The 17,348-nt window shown below is 43.0% G+C and overlaps 1 protein-coding gene across 1 annotated transcript in view; it reads left to right on the forward strand.

Annotated features, from left to right (window-relative positions):
• The window catches only part of ABCA13 (ATP binding cassette subfamily A member 13), a 420,155-nt gene that overhangs the window by 138,037 nt on the left and 264,770 nt on the right, over positions 1 to 17,348 (forward strand). The window contains 1 exon segment of the mRNA XM_004438384.2: positions 15,996 to 16,109. Coding sequence (XP_004438441.2) covers positions 15,996 to 16,109 — 114 coding nt within the window.

The following is a 17,348-nucleotide window of genomic DNA, read 5'->3' on the forward strand; positions in this document are numbered from 1 at the left end:
ATTTGAACTCTGGTGCTCACTGTCCTCACTCGTAAACTGAGCTAATATTAACTACCTTGTAGTGCAGTTTGGAGGATTAGAGAAAATATCAGAGATAATATTTAGAAAATAGTAAATGAATGTAGTTTGGTTATTTTCGGAAAAACATTCTGCTATTGCTCCTTGGGGGAATGGGGAGAGTGAATGTCACCTTAGGAAGGAGGAAGTGGTGGCGACCACCAGTGGTTCTCAGCTAGGGTAGGGTCGGGTGATTTTGCCCCCCAGAGGACCTGTGGCAACATCTGGAGACATTTTTTGTGTCACTCTGGGGGTCTACTGGCATCTAGTGGGTGGAGGCCAGGGATGCTGCTACACACCCCACACTGCACAGGGTGGCCCTCACAAGGAAGAATGATCTGGCCCAGGATGTCAGTGGTGCCAAGCTTGAGAAACCTCAGTATAAAGGGGTTTATAGAGCTGGACAAGAGGGAATGGGGGCCCAAGGGAAGAGAGGGACAGAGTAAGGATGGCCCGTGGTCAGGGTATGTCCAAGCCCCCTCTCCTGGTGATGGTGCTGTGCAGGGGCTGTGAGTCATGGGAGAAGCTGAGAGCAGAAGGTCTTGGCCTTACTCCTGTGTGTTTCTTGGAAAGGGGGGCAGTCATCAGCTGGGCCCCTAAGCCAACGTGGTGGCCCTGAAGAAGTGGTCAGGCAGGGGGAGGGTGCCTGAATTAGCCTCTCTGAGTTTGGGGGGAAGGGAGCCAGACTTTCCCTCCTAAGCCCAGGTGTTCAGTTGGCTCTGAGAGATGCTGTGAGCCTGCAGCAGCAGGGGACAAGGAGACCTCAGCCCCAGGCTGGAGCCAGATGGGCAACTAGAGGAGAGGCCAAGTGTCAAAGAGTAGGAGCTGAGATGAGAAGGAAGGTGCAGAGAGAGAGCAGCCCCAGGCTTCCCAGGTGGGGCCAGGTGTTCTGCTGTCAGCAGATAGTTTGGGGCCTCCTGCCACACCTGCTACCCCCACTGCAACAACACACCAGTGGGTGAAAGTGAGACCTGCTCCAGGAAATAGAAAACTACCTTTTCTCTGCAGACCCAAGCAGTGGGGTGTTAGCTATTGGTAGCATCACGTGTGTGAATGCCTAACAGGTGTCCATAGCAGGTCCTAGAAAATAGCAGGTCACCTTCATCAGCTGCATGCTCGCTGGTCTGCTGGGAGGCAGCCTGTAGGAAGAACTCTAATAGTGACTTCGGTCCACCCAGCTGTGTCAATGAGCCAGTCTTCCAACGCTGCTCCAGATAGAGAAACTCTCCTCACGTATCCTCATGTCCCTCCCGCTGTACTTCTGTGGTCTGCACGCACCTGCAGAGTCAAGGTCACACTCCCTTCAGGTCCAAGAGTGTCGTGAGGTGCATCCTTGACCACCCTGTGGCAAGGGACCCCTCCACTGGTTAGAGTGGGCCTCAGTACATGGCACTGGTCAGAGATGGACCACCAGTGGTCCCCAGGCAGCTATCTCCCCTCTCCCCGCCACCTCCCCCGTCCCCCTACTCAGGGTTTGGGAGTTCCAGCCCTTGTGAGGCTCCAAGCTGGTGTCCACCTGGGGCTTTCCACAAACTCTCCCTCTGCCCAGAGCCTCCTTCCCAACCTTCTCAAGAGCTGGAATGTGGTGGGGTCCCACCTGACCCCACCTATGCCACTCCCTCCTTCCAGGTACCCTCTAATGGGCACTGTGTGTTTTTACCTTTTGATTAAACATAGTAAGTTTGACTTTTTATGTGTGTACAGTTCTAACACTTGTCTAGATTCATGTAACCACCCCTACAAACTGTTCTGTCAGGGTACAGAACAGTTCCATCGCTCCTCCCAAAATAAGCCCCTCATTTTGTCCCTTTGTAGTCTCATCATCCTCACACCTGTAGCCCCTGGTGACCCCTGATCTGTTCTCTGATACTATAGTTCTGTCTTTTTGAGAATGCCTTATAGGCAGTCTCATCAGCCTGTAAGTTTAGAGACTGGCTTCTTTCATTCAGCAAAGGCCCTTGATATGCATCCAGGTTGTTGCATGTATCAGTGGTTGACTTTGTTTTATTGCCACGGTGTGGATGCGCCATGTTTGTCCATCCATTTACCTGCTGAAGGACATTTGGGTTGTTTCTAGTCTTTGGTGATTATGACGGCTGTCTTGCTTTTATCACTACTTGAAATGATCTCATCTGTTCATGTGTCTGCTTGTTTATTATTTGTCTCCCCTAGAACACAGGCCCTATGAGAGGTGGGGTTTTGTTTGTTGTAATGACCACCATCTCCAGTAACTAGAAGAGTGCTAGGTACACAGTAAGCCAACAGTTGTTGAATAAATTAAAGAAGAGTGATTATATGGCTCTCGTGCCCATTTGAGTCAAAAACATTCCTGTATTTAAATACATCATGGACAGAATAAACTACATGCCAAGCCCTCTGCCCTCTTTGAGTCCAGTGGGCTCCCCTTCCATCATGGCGGTAGTTGTGCTTTGATGTGATCAACAATGGTCTTGTCTGAGTTTAGTAATGGTGAGTGTGACCAGAGAGAGTGGTCCACTGTGGTTATTACTTTAATTCATTGATGCTTGGCCAGGCACACTACATGGATCATCTCATTTACTCCTCATAGCAACCATTGGAAGTGGGTACTGATATTATCCCCATTTATACAGACAGCAAAGTCAAGGCTGAGAGAGGATAAATTACATAGCTTGCAAGTGGTGGAGAGGGAATTCAGGCCAAATCTGTTAGTTTGAACTCTGTGATATACTGCCTGTGTATTGCTTGGGCTGCCGTAACTAAGTACACAGACTGCGTGACTTAAACAACATAAACTTATTTTCCCACAGTTCTGGAGGCTAGAAGTCCAAAATCAAGGTTTTGGCAGTGTCAGTTTCTCCTGGGGCCTCTGTCCTTGGCTTGTAGCTGTCCATCTTCCTCCTGTGTCCACACATGGTCATCCCTCTGTGTGTGTTTGTGTCCTCATCTCCTCTTCTGGTAAGGACAACAGTCCTATTGGATTAGGGCTCAGCCTAGTGACTTCATGTTAACTTAATTACCCACTTAATGACCCCATTTCCAAATGCAGTCACATTCTGAGGTCCTGGGGCTTAGGACTCTGACATATAGATTTGGGGAGGACACAGTTCAGCCCATACTACTGCCACTTTCAAATTCTCTTTTACCACCTGACGATGGAAATGTTTGGAGCCATCTAGGAAACTTGCAAATTCTGTCCTTGTGTTTCTGCAGCTGGTTATGGAATCACATGAAAAATAGTAGCCCAAGGGAGGCTAGTTTGCTAATTACTGCATGAACTTAGGGCTTGATACTAAAAAATAAACAATAGGCATACAGAAACCCGCCGGAGGGCCACTCCTCGGTCACCTGCCACTTGGGTCCTGTGTGAACTCCCCTGTGAATCCTGATGCCTGCCATACACGGTGCTTGAGTCCCTGTGAACTTGAAGGGGCGGGGTCCCATCTCACTCATCGGTGTCACCTGTAGAGCCTAGCGCAGTGTGCTGGTGCACAGAAGTTGCTTTTAAAGCTTGTTATGAAGTATGCATTGACGTATGAAGATCTCTGTTTTCAGGGCCAGTCGGAGGAGGAGAAGATACGATTTACCTTGCTTTCTTAATTAAAGTACTTTCCCTAAACATTGAACCAAGTGTTCGTCCATATTCCTGTGGTCACTAGAGACCTCCTCCATCAGAGCACCAAGAATGTCTTTTTTATTCTGAAAATAGTTTGCTCTAAAGTTACTGAAGCAGACATGAGGCATACCTATCAATGTGGGGCCTGCTAATTGGTGCCTGAGCAAATTTCTGGGGACCGAGGACAGCCTGCAGCTGGTGGCGAGGAAGCTGTAGGTGCCAGCTGGTCTGGGATGGCAGAGTTCCAGCTCTCCTTTTGGTCCAGGTGCATTCTATAAACAGGGATTTGTGCTGGGTCATGAGCCAAAGAAGGAGAGCCAAGCGGAGTCCCTCCACTAGCCCACCTGGTGACTGTGGCCGCTCCGTGCTCGTTGCACAGAGCCCCGCTTCAGATGAGGTGTGAGAGCCTCGGCATCCCTGCCTCAACCTCCCCAAAGCCCCAGGGCTACCTCCTGTGGCTTCTCATCTCTGCTGGCTCCACATCCTGATAGTTTTGTTAAATATCACACTGGTTTTAAAACTATAGTTTTTGGCATTTTAAGTGATCTTGGCCTACTTAAGACATTTGATTGCCTTTTCTTCTTAGCTCTTTTCATGGCATGTGAATTTTTGCTGTTTTCTGAGCACAGTGTCCATTTGGTTATTTTCCAGTGTATCCAATCATAATAAACAACAGGGAAAGTTTAATATAAAGAATTATTAGTGTAACAAGGTATCAGAGTAACAAGAATTGGTTAGTGATGTAAAGAGAACTCTAAAGAAGGTAGCATGGCAGGCACAGCAAGTAGCCCCACCCCTAGGGCTGGGTAGTGCATCCAAAGAAGGAACAACACTAGAAGTGGCTCCCCACCCAGGGTTGGGGTCCAGACCTCAATTGGAAGAGCACAGCCATGGTCAACTGGATGGCAGAGGTCACTGAGGTGCCCCACTGGTGGTGCTTGCTGGGAATCTGCACCCTGGGGTGCTAGGAGAAGCTCTACATTTCGTGACTCTCAGAGAAAGCTGCACAAAGGCACGCCTGGGGAGGTGCCACACCAGCAGCACTCCCTGGGAAAACACAATCTGGGATGCCCACAAGAGGGTGCTATGTGCTGCAGGCCACGTACATGGCAGGAGCCAAGCACTAGCAAAGCTGTGTGCTCAGGAAGCCAGGGGCTGGCTCTGTAGGAGCCTGCCAGAAGCATCACAGTGGAATCAGGAAGAGAAAATGCTTCCTCCTCTAGTGTCCTTCCAGGGCTCTCTACTGGCAAAGCTTAGCATTGTGCCAGCTAGCAAAGGGCCCAACTCTGTTATTACAGAACTGGCAATGAAGGGTGAATTTGAAGTAGAGAGATGGTAACTTGAGTTATGTGCCAGTTATGGCATAGCCAGTTCTAAGTTGGTTTCTTCATTTTAGAGAAATGAGACTTTTGAAGCATGAAGAGCTCCCACAAAGCTCGCCGGTTCTCAAATACAAGTTTTAGTGTATCAAAGCTAGATTGAGAAGAGGTATAAGGAGAGAGATTGGGGGAGAATTACCTACTGTAATCCTGACTCCTCTAAGAGCTCTGTTAGCTGGGGACCTCATCTGTGCCGCATACCTATGAAGGGAATTAGCAGTTGTCATATCCATTTTGCAGGTGAGTCTTAGGGGTTAGTAGGCTTGTCAAAATCTCTCAACAGGTGGCAGAGATGGTTTTTGAACCCAGGTCTGTTTTTCCATTTTTTTTTTGTTATACTTCACTGTGTTCCCCAAGTGGGGATTCACATCTGAGTAAAACTCAGCTTCTACCCTCAGATGAACTTACCATGGGGTAAAGGAGACACAGATTCCCAGTGATAGAGTGGGTGTGGAAGGCTGCTGCGTGTGGCAGCTTGAGGAGGTGGCCTCAAGCTTCTGAACTGGACTATCAGGTTATGATGGGGAGAGACTGGCTTTCAACCTCAGCGCTGGTGTTCTGATTGGATCTGGGGCACAAGAGGAGGACAGATGGAGAGTTTTACATTTGCTCATAGCTCTGGCACTCGCGTCAACAATTTCATTGTCTTAAAGGCAAATTGAACCACTGTTTATTGAGCACTTACTTCTACAAGGTTCAAGGAACCATCACGGGTACTTTCCCAAATTCTGTCTCATGTACTTCTCACAAGAACCAGGTGGGTAAGCGTTATTAGACCCATTTGATAGATTAAAAATAGTAAGGATTGGAGAGGTTTACGTTCCCAAGTTTATTAGCTGGTAAATGGAAGTATATGGTTCTATCCAAGCTCATTGGACTCTCCAGCCAGGGTCCTTTCATCAAGTCATATTAATAGCGTTAGGCTATCAAATAGGCAGGATCCTGCACACTACAGCCTCTTTTACTATCATCAGTCTGGGATACTGAGTACCTAATTAAGCACACTTACCACATTTTTTATGGCTTTGTGTAGTAATGCGTGGCCTTTCCTCCATCCTCAGAATTCTGCCTTCAAAGAGGCACCTCTGGGAGGATGAGGGTGAAGTCACAGGTGAAAGATGAACACAAGGCTATTGCTACTTTTACCATTAAGTGGACATAAAGCCTGATGATTAAGTAACTTGAGTGGAAATGAGAATGCTTGGCTCTATGACGCTCAAAGATGAAAAATGTCAGGGAAGTGGGAGCGGTGCGGGACTGGATACAGCCGGCGTGGCTGGAGGTGCATGGGCCCTGCACATAGGACTGTTTATATGACCAGAGCAGTGTGAGAGGGGGACCAGAAGACCCTGGGCAGGCAGAGACCATCCCCAGGGAGCCCTGTAAAGGGAATGGCATTCATAGCATCGTCTCTCTGACTGCAGGCACCTCATCAGTGCTCTGAAAGCAAGGCTTCAGTGGTTCACCCCGGAGTGAGGCTCTCAGATGGGTGAAAATATCTGACATGGAGCATTTTATTGAAATGCAGCAAAGTTGCCCAGAGAAGTAATTACATTTAAGGATAGACTTATCTGGTATACTCCCGTGTAAAATGGCAGTTCCCTAAAAAGTAATATCAGTTGGTCTATGAATATACTTGTTCTGTGAAATGAAATAATACCCAACCCAGGGATAGACATGGCTCTTTCGTAGACATAGGATGTCTGTGCGCTTCCATCATTCTGTCCTTCAAATCCAATGCCCTGGGTTAATTAAGCTAATAACCATGAGATGGAGGGCACAGAACAAACAGACAACCACGTTCAACCACCGTAAGAGACCAGTGTTATTGCTCTGTCCACTTTACAAATGAGGTCCCGAGAGCTGAGACAGTTCCCTCAAGGTCTCCCGGCCAGTCTTTGGCCAAACTGGGACAGAAAATCATGTCCTTTGACTCAAACCCCTCTTGGGCTCCTCTAGGTCATTCAGTCCCAGCTAAAGGACAGCACATAAAGGTGGTGTCAGCACTCCTTTGACTCTGAAAAGTGATATCTACACAGAGAGGTGATGGGATGGGGGGCACAGGTGTACATTGTCCTCACCAGGCCTCCTCACCATGGGTCCTCTCAGAGCCGCCTGGAGATAGATCCTGTCCATTTGGGAATGGGGCTGTATGTGCCAAAATTTTAATTAATTAATCACTAAAACAGCCCATTAGAAAATGAGCAAAGAATATAAACATAGAGTTTGCAAAGAAGGAAATAAAAACAACAACCCTAGATGGCTCTTACATATGTGAAGAGATGCTCAAACTTATTCATAATAAGAGAAATGCAAATCCCCAAAGTGAGATACCATATCAGAATGATAAAGGCCAAAAAATTGATAACACGTTGAGCTGGCTGAGAGTGTTAGGAGAAAGACGCACTCATACATTGCTGGTGGGAGTATGCTGGCATAATGTCTATGTTGGAAATACCTATCAGTGTTAGAAAACATACATTCACACATGAAAACAAGGATATTTATTGCATCTTTGTTTTTAAGCACAAGAATTGGGAAACAACCTGGCCATCAGTAGGGAATTGGTAAATAAATCTTGGCATATTCATAAAATGGAAAACATGCAGCTTATAAAAAGAAAGAGATAAATGTAGACCGATCTGAAAGATTTACTGCCAAATGAACTTCAGGCAGTGTGCAGAAGAATGTGGGTAGTAGGAGTGAAGAAAATCAGATTACAAACATGTGCATCTCTTCTTGTTAATGTATAGACAATTTCAGGGAGACAAAGAAGGAGCGGAGAGCAGTGTCTCCTCTGGGTTTGGAACGAGGTTCCTGAGGAACAGAGCAGAAAGTCCTCATGGACTCCTTTGAGCACTTGGAATTTGGCACAGGTAGCAAAAGATGCATGTATGATAGAATCCCAGGGGTCTTCCCACCTCGTCATCTCTTGTTACACTCGACTTGTGCATCAACTTGAGAGGACACAAAGCATCTGATGTGAGCCTTGTCATCCAGAGGATGCTGGCCACATCCCTCTGCCTAGATGCCCACATCCAGCTATGCCCTCTGTTCTGGGGAGAGTTGGCACAGGTCTCTTTTGTTTCTGGGATCACAGAGTGACCTTCCTCTTTCCCCTATCCCATCAAGATGGGGAGGAGAGGTCTCTTTGGAGTGAAATAGGTTGAGGGGAAGGGCTGTTCCCTCTCTGGGTCTTGTCCTTCCTGATTCTGGCCAGGTAAGAAAAAAATATCCTCTTTCTTTTCGCTACTTCTAATATCCCCCCTCGCTTCCTTTTCAAATCTTCCCTTAAAAGCAATAAGCAAAATGTCTGAATGCAAAGGAGGGAAGAGGTGCTATAAATAAGAAAATGATGGATGCAACAGGAAAATAAACCCACAGCTAACATCTCATGCTATGACTCAGTCACCTTTTGATTTCATTTTCTTGATTTTTCAAATTAAAAAAACCGCAAGGAGGAAAGGTCTTGGGGCATTTTCTAAAATCAGCAGTTAGTAGGTGGTATACAGGTGAAACCTAGTTATTTCTCCCAATGAGATAAAGTGAAAAAAGACTAGAATCATGGGATCTCTGAGAATCATGGCCCACTCTCCGCGGGGCTCTGCGCTCTGAGCCTCATCGTCTCCCTATAATCTTCTGAGGGGGAGCTGTTAAAACCATCGTGGACTCATGGATTTAAACCTATTCATGTACTTCAGTCCATTGCAGTCTTGATTCTTTGTGATGCTCAAATTAGCCCTGTGTGGCCAGTGGATACCACTTCAATTAGGCTTCTATATCCTTTTAAAAAATTGGTTTTTATTTGAGATAATTGTAGATTCCCAAGCATTTGTAAGAAACACTACAGAAAGATCTCATGAACCCTTTACTCGGTTTCTCCAGTGGTAACATCTCGCAAAACTATAGCACAGCAGCACAACCAGGGTTATGACATGGATAGAGTTTGCGGATCTCACTCAGGTTTCTTCACTGTGACTTGTACCACGTGTAGAGTGCTAGGTAACTTTATCCCCAGGTATGTCTGTGTACCATCACCAGAGCCAATGCAGATGGTCCCCTCACCAAGGGGTCTCCCCTGTCACCCTTTCATAACCACACCCCCTGTGTTCCTCTACCACTCTTGCCGCATCTCTGACCCCTGGCAACCCCGATCTGTTCTGCATTTCTATCCTTTTGTCATTTCAAGATTGTCGTATGAGAGGAATGATACAGTACGTCACCTTTTGGAACTGGACTTTTTCACTCAGCATAATTCCCTTGAGATTTGTCCATAGCATACATATATTAATTTTTATTGCTGAGTGACAGTCCATGGTGTGGATGGACCACAGTTTATCCCACCATTCACACACTGAAGGACACCTGGGGTGTTTCCAACTTTTGGCTATTGTGTCCTCTCTTTTTCTTTTCTTGCCTTACTGTGGATTCCTTGAACATTTTTTTTAAGATCCTATCCTAAAAATGACTTATTCATAGTGCTTTTGACTGTGTCTCTTTGTGTGATGGCTCTGGGTATGACAGCATACACGGGACTTGTCACAATCTACTGGTATTGACATCTTATCGCTTTGAGTCATGTGTGGAAACCCCACTTCCCCATTTTTAAATAGCATTGTCTTGACTATCAGATGGGGATATAATTTTTGTTTCAATCATCAAATACGATTTATGAAACTCATGAGGAGAAGGATAGTCTATTGTATTTACCCATATTTCTGATCTTTCTTCCTTCCCAATGCTCCAAGATTCCTTATCATCTTTCCTTTCTGTTTGAGGAACTTCTTCAATCTTTTTAGTTTTCCTTCATCTGAGAATGACTTTATTTTCCCTTCATTCCTGGAGGATATTTATACCTGGGTACAGAATTCACTGTTGACAATTATTTTCCCACAGCACTAAAAATGTTGGACTATTTTCTTCTAGACTCCATGGTTTTGGATGAGAAATTTGTGGACTTTTGAGTTGATGTCCTCTATCAGTAATGTGCCATTTTTCTTGGGTTGCTTTCAAGACTTTTCCATCTTCGGTTTTCAGAAGTTTAATTATGATTCGACTCGGTATGGATTTCTCTCAGTTTATCCCATTTGGAGTTTGCTCAGGTTCTTAATTCTATAGGTTTTGGTATTTCATCAGTTTTGGGAAGTTTTCAGCCATTATTTCTTCCAATAGTCTTTCAGCCCCACTCTGTTTCTCCTCTTCTTCTGGGACTCCAATGATACGAATATGGAATCTTTTATTATTGTCATACAGGTAGGTCCCTGAGGCTCTGTTCACTTTGTTATCAATCTGTTTTCTCCTGTTGCTCAGATTGGGTAAGCATATCGATCAGTCCTCAAGTTCAATGATTCTATCCTATGTCACTTCCACTCTTCTACTTCAGACCATCCGGTGAATTTTTTAAAATGTCTGTTATTGCATTTTTCAGTTCTGTATTAGCCATGTGCTTTCCATCTTTTTCATAACTTCTATTTCTTTGTTGAGATTTTCTGCTATTTAATTCATTTCAAAACAACTTTTAATTGCTTATTGAAGCATTTTTATGAGGATTGCTTTAAAAATACCTGCCAGATCATTCCCACATCTGATTTATCTTGATATTGGCATCAGTTGATTGCTTTTCTTATTCAAGTTGTGTTTTCTCTGGTTCTTTGTATGACGGGTGATTTTAAATTGTATTGTGGACATTTTGGCTATTATGTTAGGAGATTCTGTAAAAATCTTTTATTTTTACAGGCAGTCATCCTACTTAGGTTTAACAGACATGTCTCAGCCTCTTTTGTGGGAAGTGATTCCAACAACAGTTTAATTGTCGCAGTCTTTGTGGTGTTATTTCTACCTGTGTGGTTTATCAGGTCCCTTTGAGGCTCCCACTGTCACTCATGCTGCTGCCTGAAGGAGCAGAGGGGTTTCTCCTCCACATGGGGGATTGGAGTCTTGGACAGGAGAGATGCAGCAGGCCAAATTTTGTTGTATCAGGAGCCCTCCAGCTGTGGGGGCAGGGAGGGTGTCCAGACCAGGCGACTTGTTGTGGCAGAAATCCCTTGCTACCGTCTCTCAGCTGCTCAGTGTCTGGGGGCTGGGCGCTTGTTGTGGCAAGCTCTCCAAGCTGATCCACCCCATCCTCTCCACCCTCCCAAGGGAAAAAGAGAAGTTTCCCTGGCTGCTTATTATCAGCAAGTGTTCTGATTAATTCCCTTGACGGTGTTTTCAGCAGGAGTCCTAGTCCATCCAGGGAAGCAATGAACCTACCTGGGCTGCATTCTATTGCCGGATTGTTGGTTGGGAAAGGCAGGGTCTGTGTCAGCTTCTGTTGAGTGGGGGTCATAAGACACCCTTCTGCTGTGTTGTGCCTCCAGTCCTAGGGTCCCCCACCATCTTGCCTCCTCCTTCCACCTTTCCAAATTCTCTTTGGAAGCCTCTTGCGTTGTTTCCAGGGTGTATGGAGGTACTTGGCAGGCAGGAGCTAGGAGAAACAAGGTTACCTTGTCTTGTCTGGACAAGCCCTCTTTTTCTAGGTTCTTTTGCATGACTGTAGTGCTCTTTGACGGCTGCTCTGCTATCTGGTAGGAGGAGATTCTCCAGTCTCATGTCTGTTTCTCACCTCAGTCCTGGAATCAGCCACTACTCCGACAAGTTCTGATTTCTTTTAAAGGAAAATAGCACTTGTCAATCACACTCTTGGTGCTAAGGAAGTGCATTGCTACTGGTCATTGTTTCTAGACCTCGCCGGGGGACACAGCTCACGTTTGGTTCATGTGAGGTTTTCCTACAGCTTATTGGTAATTTGTCATTTTCTTTTTAAAAATACATTTCACTGGGATTTTAAAATCTAAGATCGCAGAGATGGCATTCTTTTGCTTAGAAATATTCCTCTGTATATGTTATAGGAATTTTTCATATTTGGTAGATTTGTTTTCTAATATTATTAAGTTTTTTTTTATTATTTAAGTATTAGTGTTTCAGTTATTTTAAATATTTAAATTAATATTTAGTGTTACTATCTAGATGCAGCCTAATATTTTAATAAATATTAAGTAATTTAAAATTAGACTTTGCAGAGATTTGTGTATTTTATTGTTTATTGAAGTAAATAGCTCGTGTATTTATTATTTTCCTTTTCCTCCAAGTCATTTATTTTATAATTTATCTTTTTAAATTTCTTCTTTCTGCTTTCCTCATATTTGCTATATTATTATTTTATTGATATATTCAGTGAATGCTTTGTTGATTAATTTTCACTTTTTGACTCAATAACAAACTTATTTGGGTCTGAATTTTGGTTATATCCAATATATTTTTATAGCTAATGTCTTTGTTATTTCTTATATAATCATTTCCTAAATAATGTCCTATAATTCGAGTTATTTATGATAATATTTAAAATTTTTAATTTGTTGATTTTAAAGGTGCTTGCACACACTTTTGCTAAGAATTTTTAATTTCATTGTACACACCTAAATAATTTATATGTTTGGGGATTTTACTGGCAATTTCTTTGTGCCCTAGCATATTATTGGTTTCAGTAAATTTTTCTTGGGTATTTGAAAAGTGAGTGTATGTATATATAAAATAAATCACGATATTTAACCTGTTTAAGTTGCAACAACTGGCTATGTAAATATATATTCATAAATATATAAAATGTATTATACATATATATGGTGTATGCTTGTGTCTTCTCTATTTGTAGATTTAAGATTTTTGTAGATCTTCTAAATTGGTTGCATTAATAACGCTATCCAACCACTGCTTCTCTGTGTGCAGTTTTGACCAATATAGGTGGTATTTACTGAGCATTTACCATGTGCCAAGCCTGGTGCCAAGATATTAGACCATTAATTTATAATATTCACAATAACCTCTACCCCCATTTTTCTTGAGGCCTAAAGCTGAGAGTTTAAGTAACTTGGCTGGAGACCACGCAGCAAATAAGGAGCAGAGCCAGGGTTTTAATCCAAAACAGGGATCTTGTTCAGGACTCGAGTTTTCAAGTACTCTCTGCCTGGTCTTGCAAAGGCTCAGTGCAGCACATTAATATCTCCTACTGTCCAATTCTTATCAAATTCTTTTCTTATTTCTGGTAGTAATTATATATTTTAATGATCTGTTACTGGGTGCCTAAATACTAATCATTGTGAACTGTAAATGTTTTTCACAATGAAATGATCTTTGTTCCATTCATCCTTTTTGCCATGACTTTGATTTTGTCTGCTATTAATGTTTACAGTGATTTTGTTTTTGCTTGATTTTGAAAATGTTTTGTCTACAATTCAATATAAATATACAGTTGGCTTTGATAGATTTGTCTCTGTAATAGAACACAATATTGACTAAGAAAAAGGTTTTATTTTGTTCATAGCTATATTTTGAGCACTTACACCTGTGCCTGGCTCATAGTCCCTCAATAACTATTGACTAACTTAACTAAATGAGCCTAAAAATCTTAGCCTCTGAATTAGGACTTTTTACCTATTCAAAGTTATTGTCATAACTGGCAACTTTAGTGTTATTTTTGTCATCCTCCTTTATGGTTTTACAATTTATGGTTGCCTTGTCGTTATTTTTTTTCCTCTCTTTTGCCAAAGGAAATTGTTTTCTAAAATCTATTTTTCTCCTTTGTTTGCTACCTTCTGGTTTTTAATATCATGCTTATCCTCTCCCCAGTTATCAGTACTGGGAATCAGTTCTTTCTTGTGTGAGAACTTGTGCATACCTTTACTTTCTCTCCTCCCCTCCCTAACCCCTCCTGCCTTTCATTGATGGAGCCTAGAATATTTACAGATTACCATTACACTGACAATCACTATCGTAATAGTAAATGATTGGTGTTTATAATTTTTATTATAACTTTTCTATTATAATTTTTATTATAATTTTATATCATAATTTTTATAATTTTTTACTTCAAAAATTATTATTGGCATTTGGATTAGGTTTAGAGCTTTGTTAACCATTATTTAAAATTAATTCTCTATTTGAATGGTTTCATGGCTCATCATCATTTTGATATTCTTGTCATGTTGCTTTAACTTTTGCTCAGGTTGTCTTCAGGTAGCTTTTTCAGGAGCATTCACTGGCAGTATGATTTTCTTCTCCTTGGATGTCTGAAGATGACTCTGTGGTCTTTGCTTTTGCAGCATAGCTTGGCTGGACATAGGAATTCTTGGTTGATATTATTTCCCCCTCAAAACTCAGTAGATTCTGCTTCATTGTCTACTGACCTTTAATTTTGCAGAGAAGCTGTCTGAAACCACATTAATTTTTGTTCCTTTTTAAGAAACTTCTTGTGTACTCCTCGATGCATGTAGTATTTATTCTTTTAATTAGAATTCCAAGTTTCACAAGGTTGTTAGGCACTGGCCACTTTTTAATAATTGCTGATTATAAGAAATGCTCTTTAAATTTGCAGACTCAGGAAGCAACAATGAGTTTTCTTCCTTCTATGATGACTGACTCCATTCTCTGGCCCCTCTCTCCTGGGCTCTGAATCCTCGTCAGCTTAGCTCTCCTGTGTCTGTCCTAGATTGCCTCTAATTTTTCCTTTTTCTTCTTTGTCTCACGGCTCTCCTCTGAGTGCTGGGAAGGTGTCACAGGTCTGTTCTGCATGGCGACTTGTTCTATTGACGTATTCAGAACGCTTCCGGGCTGTCCCACTCTTGCCTTGAATTCAGCAGCTGTGGTTCAGTCTTCAGGTAGCGTCTCCTCCTGTCAGATGGTTCCTTCTTCATCACCATCTTCTCTACTTTCCTTGATTTGTCTTGAAAATACAAAGCAGCGATTTTCCACATTTTCTCCTATCTTACATTAAATCAATTCCGTTAAAGACCTTTATTCTGATTCATACATTGGCCTCATCTTTTGACTAGAAGAATCATTTTATACACCCACTGGTATTTTCCCCGGCTTGTGCCATCCTTAGAAATAGAGGATCATGCCTCCCCAGGGCGGGCAAATAACACAGACATTGTGCAAATCCAAGCCCCTCAGGTTCATATGAAGGCAGAAGGGAGAAGTTTAGAACTGCTGCAGCTTTCCTGTACTGTTTCAGACAGCTGGCAGCCAAGCAGAGCAGGAGAGACGCAGGACCAGGGAGGGATGGAGGCAGCGATGCCCAGGGCTCCAGCTTTGCGCCAAGGAGGAGCTCGTGTCCTGTCCTTGGGCCGGGAGCTGGAACAATCAATCCTCTCTTTTCTGTGGTGGGTGCTTTTCAGCTCCCGACCTGGTGTGACCTGTGCCATTTTGAGGGTCTCCTCATGACTCCAGGGAGATGTGGTTGGACTCCCAAGCCCTCTTTAATCTTTTGTCTTTGACATTTAGACTATTTTCAGTGCTAAAAATATAATAATGTTGTAATAGACAACTTCACGGATATAGCTTTCTTTAAATTATTTCCTTAGGATAGAGTCTTTTTATCTTCAGAGAAAAAAGCATGGACATTTTCTGTGGGTCAGTAAATATGAATATTTTTGTAAAATTATTTTCAAAAATCTTATGCTAATTTGCTCTGCCAGCAATAATAAATGAATAAATACAACCAGTTTTACTCTACCCTCAATAGTGTTGGGTATCCCAAAACAAATACATAGATATTAGTTGAGAATGTATTTTTGAGGAGGAAATGTGGACAAACGTTTTATTTTGCCAGTATGTATTGGGGATATCTGCTGTTCCCGACAATGAAATAAGGATTGGGGACACCATGGTGAACAGGTGGGGACAGCTGGATGGAAAGAGCCTGGAAGAGAGGTCTTGGGAGCTCACCTTAGGTATGAGGGCAGTGGAACCTGTCGCCTTGTCTGGGGAGGTGTCGGCCAGCCTGCAGGTGGCAATGGCAGAGCTTTGCTCTGATGGCCAATCAAGGTAATGCTTCTCTCCCTGGTGTAGCTGCCACAGCACTGAAGAGTCTTCCTAGTGCAGCTCAGCTGAGCTAGAGACATAACCAGATATGCTTTATTTTGCAGGCTAATTATACTTTTTATTTTGTGGACAAGCTAAAGACTTTATCAGAAACATTGCTGAAAATGTATGCCATTTTCCAGAGCAATGGAAATGGCCAGATGCTCAACCAGCTGCAGGTGAGTGGTGGCTCCCTGTGCCACCAAGGGCTGGGGGCACAGCTGGTAGGGGGTTTCTGTGAAATTAGAGTCGTCCCTTAGAAGGTTCTACAGAATCTCCTCTAGCATGGTTTTCCCAGTTGAGTAGTAATATTGACATAAAAATTTGATATGTATGAATATTTTTTAAAAAATATCCAGTGTTTTACCCACACAAGATGTTACCATTGTGAGAATGATTAATTTATTAATATTTACATGTGCCTTAAGTTCCATAATTTAAATGGAGACAGAATTTTATAACCTAATGCTTTTTTGAGTGGTTTGCATACTTTTCAACTGTGGGTCTATCAAAACGATCAGTTATCATTTTCTGATATTCTGTATTGACAATGTAATGTATTCCAAAATATGTGGGCTGTGGTTTAAAATGGCCCAACTCCTTGAGAACCTGACAATTAACTACAAAACTTTAATCAGGGTAGGTCATAGAGTAACTTTTGGGGCATTTGTGTAGCTCTAACTTACCTAAAGTCTGACAGCATGAGAAAATATGCCTGCATTTGTATTCTTGTTTGGCTTATTTCTAATGCATCAGACGAATAGTTCAAGGTGATTCAGAGCATGGACTCAGGAGCCCAATTGTCTGGATTTGATTCCCAGCCCTGCCCCCCAGTGCTGTGTGATCTTGGACTGGTCACTGAACTTCTCTGTGTCTTGGGTTTCTTACCAGTGAAGAAATAATAGTGGTTATGAGCTGTAAGTGACTTAGATTAGGTAAAGCACTTAGAATAATGTTTGGCGCACAAGAAATGCATCTGTGTCAGGGTCCTCCTAGAAGCAGATGCCAAGACGGGGTTACATGTGCAAGGATTTTATTATGGGAAATAACTTTTAGAGCAGAGGAAGAGGGAGCATGGGAAGGCTGGGAGCATGCTCATCAGACAACGATGCAGGTCTGACCCTGAGAGAAGGAGAGAAGGAGAGAGGTCGGGTGGGAGCACCCTAGATGGCCCTGCCATTTAGTGAATGCATCATCATCTAGCTAAAGTCAGCTATCAGTGCGGGAGTCCTGTGTCACATGGGCCCTGTGGCTCTTAGGAATGGGCCTGACATAGTGGTCGTGGGCTAGGAGCAGCCCAAGGGAGGTGTGGCCCCAGGGCAAACTTTATTGCAATATTCTTCTTTAATTTGTTTTCTCATGGATTATTTTGTTAATCCAGGAATCAAGCAGACTTTTTCTGCTTGATTCAGATAGTG

This window comes from Ceratotherium simum, chromosome 1 (assembly GCF_057802395.1).
Source record: "Ceratotherium simum simum isolate JZ-2026a chromosome 1, ASM5780239v1, whole genome shotgun sequence".
Classification (NCBI taxonomy): Eukaryota; Metazoa; Chordata; class Mammalia; order Perissodactyla; family Rhinocerotidae; genus Ceratotherium; species Ceratotherium simum.